At 38.2% G+C, this 13,126-nt stretch overlaps 1 protein-coding gene across 3 annotated transcripts in view; it reads right to left on the reverse strand.

The window, feature by feature from the left end:
• LOC127640187 (S phase cyclin A-associated protein in the endoplasmic reticulum-like) overlaps positions 1–13,126 on the reverse strand; it is a 161,765-nt gene that overhangs the window by 115,491 nt on the left and 33,148 nt on the right. For 2 of the 3 annotated variants that reach the window (XM_052122614.1, XM_052122616.1), the window contains 5 exons: positions 10,486–10,586; positions 9,973–10,089; positions 7,152–7,279; positions 5,321–5,562; positions 1,294–1,620 (listed from right to left, as the gene is read on the reverse strand). In XM_052122614.1, the coding sequence (XP_051978574.1) occupies positions 1,294–1,620; positions 5,321–5,562; positions 7,152–7,279; positions 9,973–10,089; positions 10,486–10,586 (915 nt within the window). The remainder of the gene's footprint in view (positions 1–1,293; positions 1,621–5,320; positions 5,563–7,151; positions 7,280–9,972; positions 10,090–10,485; positions 10,587–13,126) is intronic. The other variant, XM_052122615.1, reaches the window with a different exon arrangement.

Genomic DNA, 13,126 nt, shown 5'->3' on the forward strand with positions numbered 1-13,126 from the left:
TTTTCACCTGCCACAATGACGTAATGTATTTAAATGATATGAATTAATGTATTTATCATTATTTCAATTATTATATATCTTTCTCAGCAAATATTGATATTTGGTATGTCATCACGCCATTAGGGAGGCATGAGGGATGATGCAGTTCAGGTTGTCCTACAATCTTGCCTGTTGGAAGCTGTTGACAGAAGATCTGACATAGATAGTGATGTCATTCCTTGATATTGTCAAACCAAGATTTTCTTTGTCGTCCATGCTTTCGCCTACCCTCCACTTTTCCTCGGAGGATTGTCTTTGAATGGCTGTTGTGGTGGGAGGCCAGCTTGAGTCTTTTCATAGTTACCATAAGCGGTTCCTGAGGGCCGATGTGGGTCGAGATCAGAATAATATGCCATTAATACGACTATACATTTTCATTAATTGACAGCCCTAAAAATGTAAATAAATTCTGACCATTACAGCAATGCTTGTGATGGAATAAAAACACTGAAATAAATTATATTGGATGATAAAAATATATTCTTAAAACTATAAGTAAGACTCCTAAACAAAGACTCCATGCATTTTGTTTGTTTGTGGGCAGGTCATGTAGTATCATAGTCTTCACAGTATCATTTAGCTCTCAAGTCAGTGGAAACTTGGTTCAGAAAGAGGCCATCATAGATTCCCGGGCTATGCACCAGCTACGGCACAGCATCATTTTAGTGCAGTAAGGTTAGTAAAATTGTTTAACTGTAAGAAGGAACGTCTGATTTGTGCAGCAGGCACTTTAACGTAAAATATAATTCAGAACAACTGCTAAACCTCTCAAAGCTGTCTGTAAACACTTGCCCTGCCTGTTTTCCAAAAGACTTGCAGCAAGCAATATATATTTTATAGTTTAGAATTTTTCATTTCCATTTTATTTTTAATAAATACATTTGGTCCTTTCAAAAGAGTAGTTTTTGCTAGTTTTCACTCTCTGAAAGTTTTCCCCCCAATGTTTTCTAGTACCAACTTTTAGGCTGTCTGGTGTTATCGCTGTCTAGTAGCATTTTTTTCACTTTTATAATTGATGTAAGTTTAGTTCCAATTATGTTTTTATTTTCACTTTAAAATTATTTCATTAAGATTTGATTTAATTAACGATAACACTGGCAAGCACACACACATATAGACTTCCTGGTTGCTGAGAGAGAGAGAGAGAGAGAGAGAGAGAGAGAGAGGGGGTAACCCTGCCTCGCCTGAAGGTTTTTGGGGTTGACTTTGTTTAGGCGGGAGTCCTGACCCTGGCCTGCGTCTTTCAGCACTCACAGTGGAAAGTTCTGTGGGGTCCAGCAAGCTCTCCAGTTTCACCAATGCCAGGGGAACGTGGACCAATACGGTTGCTTCTGCCGATGGTGGCGCGACCTGCCATGCCGACCCCTCAGTGCCCTGCTCCCCTTCAGTCTGCCCAGGGTCTGGTTCCTCCAGATGAGAAAGGGTTGGAGGAGGTGCCCCAGGATCAGAGGCTACAACCGGGCTCTGGGCCTTGGAAGATGGAGAGGGTGGGGGTGGTGTGGGGTCGGACATGGGTGGTGGCACATCCTCAGAGGGGATGCTGTTGTTCTGCACTTGCTCTTCAACAGTTTCTGTTGGGGGCTGTGCAATATACACACAAATGCAAACACAAGCATAAACACAAACATGCATGTCACAGCACTCCTTGCCATATCTGCAAGACAGACCATTGACTGATATGAGAACAGCAATAAAACAAAAACACACATACAAGAACTAAAGAATCATAACATGCCAAATAATTACACAATATCAAGCTTTTAAAAACAAACATGTACATACCAACTGTACAATCACATGCATGCAAACGAGTCAAAATGACACTCAAAATGAATGCAACAACATGCTCTGCATCTTTAAGGACTGTAAAAATCCTACAGTGTATGTTGTCCTACACTGTAGGACACTGTAGGACAACATACACTGTAGGATTTTTACAGTCCTTAAAGATTGTTGCTTGCCAGACTGTATGATATGAACGCACTGATATTGCCATGGCACACTGCGCGACATTATGTCAGATTGTACGATATACATCATAGCCGACTATGGTCCCAATCGTCCCGATCATTGAACGTGACTCACATTACGGAAGCATTATGGATTAAAAGCGAAACAGCGAGATTTGCCCAATAACAAACAGCATTTCCATTGCTGCAATACTACTCATTACGAGCATAAGCAAACATATAAAAATAAAGATGGATTTTGTCGAATAGTCCTATAATAAGACAGCCTGATCACAATTACAAAAAAATTACAGATGTTGAGAATGAGCGTGAGCATGGGAGGTAGCCTACAGTAATAATCAGCTACCACAAGCAAATATTCATTGTGGAAATAAAAAGACTTGTGGCCCGAAAAATGACACATTTCTCCCTTCACAGAGGGGAAAACTAAAAAGGTGGGTACATCATTCTCCTCTTTTAGATTAGTAGCCTAGGCCACACAAAATGTCAGATAGGCTAATCATATATTGCGCTTGCAAATTCCCTATGGATAACGCAATCCAAATGTATCTGCTGATTTGGATTAAAACGTCCCATAAATACTTGACCAATATAAATTGTTCAAACTTTTTTTTTTTTTTTTATATATATAAAATTGGAGTGCCGTGAATCTTAACTAAAAAGAAGTTTACAGACGCTTCAAGTAAATGTATTAAAAAGTAAAACAGTATTTAAATAAATAGTTTTATTTATTTAGTTTTAAAGAAAATGCATGATAAATGTAAAGAAAAAAACATGTTAAGAAAATTCTAGCATTTATTTAATTTTGTTTTGTAAGCTCCATTTAATTCAGGTAATTATGCTTTCATATTGCTGAAAAAAACTTTACTTTTTTCTGCTTATTTATTTCTTAAAACATTTTATATAAATTGAAAAGAAGAAAAAACAATTAAAAAGAGCTTGAGGAGTGTGATAACTGGGAACATATGTTGCTATGGTGGTGCAAACGTGGAGCAGGTTTCTTTCCAAGTGAATTGGGGTGCAAGAGAGGAGCAGACTATCTCGTCTGGCTGTCATACTAGCAGTCACACTATACAACTGCGATGTTAAATTTCTAACACTGCTAGAAATTTGTCAGAGGGTAAAGATCATCACAAAGTCTATTAATCGGCCATTGGTGAACATGCCACATTGTAAGGTTGTTGATTTTGCCCTACTATGTCAGAAATCCTTTAGGATTCCTGAATTTTGTCTCAGACGGCAGAATCGTGGCCAAAATCATACAGTGTGCACCAGGCTTAACTAATCTGCCTATAGAGTCAACATTTTAAAGGTGCACTCAGTAGTTTTTTCCCTATTAAAAATGTTTCACTCCTTATGAAAATGTAATTTTGAAACATATGTATAAAATCGGGACTGCTCACATGAGATGACTAATCATGTCTGTTACCTTTTAAAAGCAGTTTGTACATGGGAGAGGGATGCACTCATGGGGGGGTGCCATTTTGGAATCACATGACTAGCTGAATACTACTAGCTTAATCTCAGTAGTCATCTTGTCAGTGGACACTTTCACTCTTGGTTTAAATTAAACATGGTTGATTGTGAATAGTGAATTTCTACAATGACATCTGTAACTGACAACTATTGATTTTAAATAATGCTAAAATCCACACCACTAGGTGTCACTGTAAGTCCAAGATGACACAAACAAAAAGTTACTGAGTGCACCTTTAAGGCGTCATAGGATTGTTTCTGACGTGAAGGCTGGCAACACAATTATCCTGCCTCTTAAGATATCTTGCTTTGGCCAATTTCTGCATGCATCTTTGTTTGCAAAAAGCTCAGTGAATTTTTACAAACAAATATGCATTTCATTCAATACTAAAAAAGGTCAATAGTTCAGTTTAATTAAAATTACCTTATTTTACCCAATATTTGTGTGTGCTATGTATGTTTCCGCTTTTCAGAGTATCACGGAATTAGCTTAGCAACATGCTAGTGCAAAACTCTATTTAAACAAAGGGTTCATCTCAATCAGTTCCCTAGTTCAGTATTAAGGGCACGGATCAGGGGAGTCAGACATTTTAAGGGCTGTCTCAAATCATTACAGTGCACTGAAACGTTCACTCCATTAAAAAAATCCCACAATGCACTGTAAAAACCAGGGAGCATCGTTGCTCACTATGTTCCCTTTACCGGAAATGTCGGAAATATTTGAGTTGTTAAAAGGTTTAAAATACATTTATATATTTTGATTTCATAACAACACAGAGCGTTTGAATATCTTCAACGAAAATGAAAGATAGTATCATTGATACAGCGATGTTGTTGATTAAAAACAGTTGCACTTCAATGAGCGAGCTCATTAACGTGTCATTGGGAATCATAAGTGTCCCAATGTTCAGTGTATGAACACCCTTGCCAGTGCCCAAATTTGTGTTCATGATATACAGACTAACGACAGGAGCTACGGAGCTGATTGAGACACAAAGTCTATTTATCAAGTCAGTTCACTCTGTGGCCATCTTGTGAACGCTCCCAGGCAGCTAATTTATATTTCTATGTAAACAAGTGGCATGCAAGTACAGCTCCTATCTACTAGAATGGGGAAAGACTGAAAGCTACAAGATTACGATCAAAGGAAAAATCTAATCAGCAGTAAAATCTGACATCACTGGTATCATAAATTGTGCTTCTTTGCCTCAGATCACGTAAAAAAATTAAAAATACAAACAAAATTCAATTTTCCCAGCTTTTATATAGCTAATGCGCATGTGCGTTCTTGAGTTGATTGACAGGCGATGTCTGTATCTAAAAGGTGTTTGGCCCTTTTCCACATCCGATGACCATTAGGCATTCCAATTTCTCCCATTAATTTTTAATAGAAGTGGCCCTTCTCTGCTAAATATTCTCTGATTGAAAATCAATTACGAGTGGAGTTATCAGCGTGTTTCGCAGTTGCTGCCTAAGTAGAGCGTTCCAAATCAATTACTTATCAGTTTCCATTTAAGTGAGGATGCCACCCTAAAAGGCAGCTGCCTATGTAGGTAGAAGTTTTGGAACAGCTTGGCTTCAGCATCTTCAACAAATGCATTGTAGGACATCAATTTGTCCATATTTCACAAAAACTGTTCTCTCTATCAATCTTATTCTCATGTACAAAATCGATGCCTGTACACTTGATACTGCCCTGTCTGGAAAGTGTCTCCATGAACACAGTGACAAAACAAAAACAGATAATAAGATAAACCATTCTGATGTTATAGAGCCATCCTATCACTGCCTGGACCATGAATAATTAATGATGGGGGACTGGTTGACGTCAGTACCTCGGTGACGGAGGTCTTTTCCATCTCTTGGCTCTGCTCTTGGGGAATGAGTTGCTCTTTTTCCATCACTTCCTGGGCTTTGTCCTTTGGTGAAGGCTGGAGCTGCTGGTTCTCCTTGTCGCTGTCATCTTTAGGGCTTACATGGGCCAAGACAGGGCTTACCTTGGCCACCATGGCGATGGAACGGGGCCTCATGGAACGCCCACGTTGAACAGTCTCCCAGCCCTCTGCATCTTTCTTTGCTATGGATTGAGGGACACAAATAATACACATGTATTTGATGGGGGTCTATAAAGAAGTATATGATGTGTAATATACAGAAATGAAGACAATAGCTTATGTACGTAAATCAGTATTTTACTGATTAAGTTGCTTCATTACAATGTGCAAAACTGTCCATATAAAAAAAAGTTTTTCAATGTTTTTCATGAGTAAAAGGTCTGCTATTAAATTGGATAAAAATGTAACTTTCTTTTTTAGGTAATGAATCACGTTTAAATAAAAATGCATAAATGATGATATGTACATTGTACAGTCAGCCAGTTGTCATTGCAAAATAAACACTAAAAAGGTGATCAGGACCCTGACGCAAAGCGGAGGGTCTTGTATCACACTGAAGGGATTTACTTTGTGATCCCTTAATATCCCTTCATTAATTATTGTAATTAATGAAGTCTGACTGATCATATTCCAGCTAATTAAAATACTACTTGCTGAATAAATAAGTACATGCACATGAAACTTTGATTTGAGTTTAAATTCTTTTATTAGCTTACTTGTAGTGATGGCACAGTGATCCAAGAATTATATTACCTAAAATGGCTTAGCTACCCGGATGAGCTGTCTGATACATGGAGGTGCGGTTGTTACTCAGAAATACCAGAACTCTAGATGGCGCCACTGACAAATCAGAATCGAATATTCAAGAGAGCTGTGTAATAAATATTGATATGGACCAAACATTTAGAGAAAGTCATGAAATACATTTTTATTTATGTTGCCCATCCCTACACGGTAGTGTCAAATATAGAAATTAGCCGAGAAATGCCATACTTTATAGTGATTTTACCATGATATACCAATGATATACTGTATATCAGCAAAGCTGATTAATTTACAGATTAATTGGCCAATATTTGAGATTATTACCATTGGTCGATATCCATTCTGGCCATAACACTTCTCTTAATAAAAGTGTTAGTATCCTCTTGTGTCATTTCCAAAATGTTATGTAAATATTGTATACAATAAGTGTTTATTTAATTTCAGCAGTTTGTATACAGATCACTTAACATCATTTATTATGTACTGTACATCTCTGCAACATATTGGCCATCAGTCACCCTTCTCACTAGATACTGGATTTTAGTCCATTGACATACCTATATCAGTGGCACTGCAATAAAGCACATATTGCTGACTTTGCATGACAAATTGCCTTTTCTTCTCTTATTTGTAAGTAATTTTTGATAAAAGCATCTGCTCAATGAAATGTAAATGTATAACAGTCGACCACTAGCTGTTAGAACCCCTAAAAAAGGACACCAATATTTAATAAATTACTACATTTATTATTATTATTAATAATAATAAAACACAATAAAAAGCTCCATCAAATGATATAGAATTAGCTGTAGAATTTGCCAAACCGCACACCATTTACCATTTCTAAGCAATGTAACAATTTTCATTAAAATTCTTTTTCAATAAATTCAACTGATTACGTGTGTATATCAGGTATTTTACAATAGCTTCAACTGTGGTTCCAATCAGATTGCAGAGCTGAAACTTTCCATTTTTAAAAGATCTGTAACAGTTAACATCAGTTCACCTGGTTTTTCAGGAAGGATGTTGCTGCTTTGGCTGGGCACTGGTAGAGAATGGGAGGACCTGACTCGGTCAGCCCAGCTGGGTCCAGTGTGGGAGAGTCGTGCTACAGCCAGAGTGGGAGGAGGACCCCTGTAGATCACATTAAAAAGTATATTAGTATACACCAAACCACTGTCACGCTCCCTAGACATGCATCTCTGCACCATGCAGCCTCAAACATTGGAAGCTAAAATGAAACAGCTCCTCCATCAGACGATGGGCCTTTTGTCTTGCTCACTCTCCATCTCCAAATACAGTGCAATACAGACATGGATGCATCCACACTTACATCTGCACCCCCATAATCTCAGGCAAAGGCCTGGGAAGAACCTGGCAAAAATAGCATTAAACAAAATGCTTAAACTATTGCGGATACACCCCCCACAACCCCACCCACCAAACGCCCCCCCATCCAGTATTCTTTCCGGTCTCTTAGAGAGCCAAAGATATGCATCAAATATGCCACTGATTTCTCCATCAGAGCATTCAGTGGCGTTTTAATCGCATGATCAATTGTATTCCTTTCACAATATCAGTTAAAAAATGCAACTAATGGAGGGAGGAGTTGAGAGTAGCCACAGTTTGCCAACAGAGACGACAGTGTCAATTAGCACACAGCAAGCAGGGATAATAGGTTGAGGCCAGAGTGCAATAGAGACACTATGGCTGAAATTGAGCAATAAATAAATTACAGCAATGATCAATCATGAAAAACTATAATTGCTGGACTTCAACAACTTTCTTTTTATAATTTTCAGCCAGGCATGATGGAACAGTAAGAGATCCAAACAATGCATAGGTACATTCAACAACAATTAAAGCAAACTGCTTTTATACTTCTTTTTTATCTTGACCACAGAGAAATCTGAGCAGTCAAAATGACCAAAATCCTGTCATTTAGAGCCACAAAGAGAAAAAAACCCTGTTGGACAATTTTTGGCATCCACTGATTTGCTAACCCTAACTTTGACAAGTACATGAATGATATAATTTAAATGCTTAAAAAATGATCCCAACCAATTTAATAACATCATTTTAATTTGCAAGGTATCATCATAGCCTGTAATAAAATTTGTATAAAGGTGGTATGGTCAACATAATCAACTCATTAACAATTACAGACCATCACATCACATGAAAGGTAAGATTCTGACAGGAAACATTGGTTGGATAAGACACTGGAAGTTTCAGCTTATTTCTCATGAAATGGTAGGACAGAAAAAAGAAATATATAATGTGGCTGGTGCTTACCAAAAACAATAGTTTGTGCCTCCCCACTTTTGATATCTGCAATGTTGTTCCCAAAGGCTGCTCAGAAACCACTGTAAATCTGTTTGACAGGGCGTTACCATTGACGCGTCAAAACATCAAAGTTCTAAACCGCTTATTTCTTTTGTTGGCTGGAGTAGCGCAAGCATGTGCAGCGCATAATGGAATGGGACATTGGTTTACTGTAGTCAACGCACTGCAACGGATGCTTCCTGTGCAGACAGAGTCACTGATAATAATGGGAAATATATGGTTTTGACAGTGCAGACAGGGTGTAAGCCACCAGCACACTGCGCTTGACAGCGGTGCTTTTACTTTTCATATAGGTTGCATTACATTCTGTCAATCACATACATCAGTTTTAATTATTGGCCATATATTGAACAGTCCTGCCATTTAAGAGCTCAACCAATCATCATATAGAGAAGACAGGCTTCCAGGCAGGACAAAATTACATTGATTGAAAGCCCAATGTCCAAAAGACAATCAGATGCAGATCCAATGCAAATTGCACTCATGAAACTTCCATAGACTCCCAGAGAACACAGCATCCGGACGGGACCCAAAAGGATGCATTTTGAGCGTTTTGTCCAATCAACATCAATCTTTTGTGGCGCTGATTTGAGTGGTACTGGTATCTGCCATAGACTCTCATTTTAGCAAGACTCTAATGGAGCACTACACTGTAAAAAATATATATTTGCCTTTATCCAGCTTATGGGGGTTTTTGAGTCACCGATATTATGAAATGTTAAATTACACAAAAACAAATGTTAGACCAACAAATTCCCAAACAAATGTGTCCCAACTAGCGTAACCGTTATATTAAAGTTTAATATTAAACAATTGCTATATTGTGAGTTCCCAGCATGCATTGCAACAAACTATTTATGCTGTTATTGTTGTTTTTTTGTTGTCACTAAGTTAATTGTTGTGTTTTGATGTTAACAGCTCATCTTTTAACTTAATGAGGTTTGTTGACCGTCACCATTATTGAGGTTTGTGTGTTAAGGGTTGAGGTCTATTTTGTGTATATATCAAAATCCCTTGCAAGACATACCTCTCTTCAGAGGCAAATATTGCAGTTAACTTCATTTGAATTGTGACAAAATGAAAGTTATCTTATTGCCAATTGTACGTAGTTGGCTGAACAAGTAGTTAGTAGTTCTCTGAACAAATAAATTCACATTGACTAAACAAAGCAATGTTACATTGTGAGGACAATTATGGAGACAGTTGAGAGAACTAAAATCTTACTGCATCAATTTCGCTCAACAATTCTTTTTTTACAGTGTATTAATATGTGTCCATTGACTTATTTGGACATATTCATGTAAAGAAAAACATGGATTAAATTAATTAAGAACTGCACAATAGTGATATTTTATATTGATTATTAGGCCATATATATTTTTTACTCGTCATTGCTTAATTTCTTATGATATTTTTGGGGAATCTGTGCTTCCTGTGTCGTTATTTAAAGTTTAAAGAAATTAGTACTGGATGTGACCTACCCAAAGTTGAGAGCACGACGAACACCGGGTGATGGAACAATTCGGTCTGATGAGGGACTGGACATCACATGACGCCCAGGTGACATCTTTCGAACTTCCCAAGCCAAAGATGTTGGCCTGCAGGGACGAGATACAACATTCAAAAGACTGAACCAATTCAGAATAGACACAAATATCAGTCCACATGTTTGACTGCTAAAACCAAAAACTGCTATGTGAATGTGAATATTTAACAGTAAATTTGCATGATAGAGATGAGTAAAGCTCATTCAAATGGCAGTCTGGCCAATAATATACAAATAGGGAGGGAGCTTAAAAGCTCTAGTCTTTATACCTTAATCAATGAACTAGTGTTGTAGTCACCTACTCACTACGTAAACGTAAAAGAGCCAGTAAAACGAAAGAATCACCTGAAATTACATCTTATCGATCAGGATATAATGATTGCAATTCAAACTACAGTGTAAAAAACTCACGAAAGCACTTGAGTATTTGGTGACCATATGTTATAACCTGTTTTGAGCATCTGTTTTCTCCAGCTTCTCCTGGAGCTGGATCCAGTCGATTAGAGCTTTGAAGTCTCGGACGTAGTTATCCAACATCATCAGCACCTCCTGTGGGAAAGAATGTGAGCTGTCATTTTTGAGGTTCTCAATTAATAGCTTCAGGCAGAATTACGTGCAATTCTGAAATATGTTTTTTGAAAAGCAACTAAAATATAATAATTAAAAAGAGAACTAGCGTGTAACCTATAGCATGCAAAATAAGAATTAAAATGGACTGACAGACATGCAACTAACCGCGAGTCACCACATCACTACAGGCATTCCACAAAAAGGTTCTCGTTCCAGAGTATGGTTATCTAACTGTGCTAAGAAATCGGTGCCGAAAATGGTTAGAAATCGATAACCAAACTGTTATGCTGCTGAAAACATTACTCAACGTGCTCAGAAACATTAGGCTTGATGGTGGAAAAGTGCTTACTATGGTGTGGCGTTTTTGCTAAATATCTGGTAACCCAAAAGTTGCTTGTTGAACATTGAAAGGGTTGATCCAAGGAATATTACTATTGTGCCCTTGAGCAAGACACTTAAACCTGAGTTGCTCCAGAGGAGACTATACTTGTAATAAGTGTAGTGCATGTCGCTTTGGATAAATGGGTCCACTAAATGACTACCTAGTAACTTTGTAATATGAATTGCATCTAAAATAAAATCTAACTTTTTGAAAATCATAGGAGGTCCAATAATGTTAATGGCAACAAATTCTCTAAACTTTATTCAAAGCAAAGATATTTATTTTTAACAACCCACCACTACCATATCAACATCCACTAAAGGCCTTCTTGAGTGGAGCGGATGAGCAATGTTGGCCTTCACCTCTCAGATAAGGTGTGACCCCAGAAGCCTGATCTGACCAGAAGTGGCAGATGAGCCCTCCCACCCTGATGGTTCTATTGTGGCATGACTGGTGGAACAATGAGATTGGCCCCAGTTGAGATCTCTGGCAGAATCCAGCAAAGTTTCCCATAAGCGGAATACCGGACGAGCCCCCGTTTCTTGTCCACACTGAGGGGCTGCTGTAAACCAACACCCTGTTAACTCTAGAAAGTGGGCATCTGAAGCCACTGGAGCACATCTCACAAACCCTCCCACCCACCAAAGAACTCCATTCACAAATGCCAGGAGGGTACAACAAAAAAAGGATGGGGTAAAAAGAAAAGCAGCACTCCACTCTCTCTCGCCTCAGTGGTCTTCCACAGGAGGTGCGGCTGAAATTACCAATTAGCTTTGCAAAAGGGGGCTGGCAAATCTGATTGAGGCTGTAATCATTTTGAGTTACTGGCAAAGAGCGTGCAGCGAATGGCGAAATGTTCATTGTCTATCTGATATTTGATCTAGGAGTGCCGTATGGACTCTGGGGAATCCCTTGGCTCCAACAAAGACCCTGGAGCTAAAGAATGCTACAAAGGCCTGCCTCAAGACAGATTAGAACAGGCCTTCCAAACCCCAGACCTACCACAGGCTTGAGTATCTTAAGATTACAAGAAACGTGCTTTGCAATTCTCAAATCTGCTAAAAACTGTCCCAAAGACAGTCTTGCCTCTAAACCTTATACAATCCCAACGTAGATCCGATTTGAGACAACAAAAATTGACGACTAACTCAAGCAAAACGGTCAGGGCTTGTATTGGCCAAAAGTGCATCACTAGAAGACCAAATCAAGTTGTAAAAATATTTCCTTCAAGAAATGTAAGCTTGTGAAACAAGGGATGTGCCAATACAATCATATTTCAAGATTCTTTTACTCACAATATTTTAATAAATAGGTCTTTATAGTAATCTTTTATATATTTATTTACATATGCATCCTTTCCTACAGATCTAATTATAAATAAGAAAATCATCTAAATGACTATGTTCACACAGTCAGTGTTTGGGATTGACAACTGCATTTACTTACTGGTGTGTCCTGTTCATACAAAAGCATACAGTAGCAGCTTGAATACTGTCTGCATGAACTAATAACTCAAGGTCAAACCAGTAATCTTTTTTCCCAGGTAACACCTGTAACCATAGTGAGAGTGACTAAAGTAAACATATAAAAAAAGAAACATTTTAATTTCCACAACAACTAAATTATTTCACAATTAGCGCAACGTTTTTTAATAAATAAGTCATATCGAGGCATGAGTATGTGTAAATAGTTATTAAACTCCATGACTTTGAATTCTTTTCATCCACCGCGGCATCCACGCTCAATTCACCACGTGCCCCACCGAGAACCAACCACATTATAGAGACCACAAGGAGGTTACCAAATGTGACTCTACCCTCCCTATCAACCGGGCCAATTTGGTAGCTTAGGAGACCTGGCTGGGGTCACTCAGCAAACTATCGAACTCCAGGGGTGGTAGCCAGCGTTTTTACCACTGAGCTACCCAGGCCCCCTATCAGGTTTAAATAACAATCCACTCTTGATATCATGATGTATTGAATTGTGACATATGTTTCACAATGTGCACCACATCCTGATAAATCCCAGCCCTACTCTTAACTGCAAAATAGTTCAGGTGAATACAAATCTGAACCAGGGTCCATGGTGTAACTGATGCTCTGGATTAGGTGGGGGATGGGCAAGCTATGCTGAGAAA

The sequence above is a fragment of the Xyrauchen texanus genome, chromosome 49 (genome assembly GCF_025860055.1).
Source record: "Xyrauchen texanus isolate HMW12.3.18 chromosome 49, RBS_HiC_50CHRs, whole genome shotgun sequence".
Lineage (NCBI taxonomy): Eukaryota > Metazoa > Chordata > Actinopteri > Cypriniformes > Catostomidae > Xyrauchen > Xyrauchen texanus.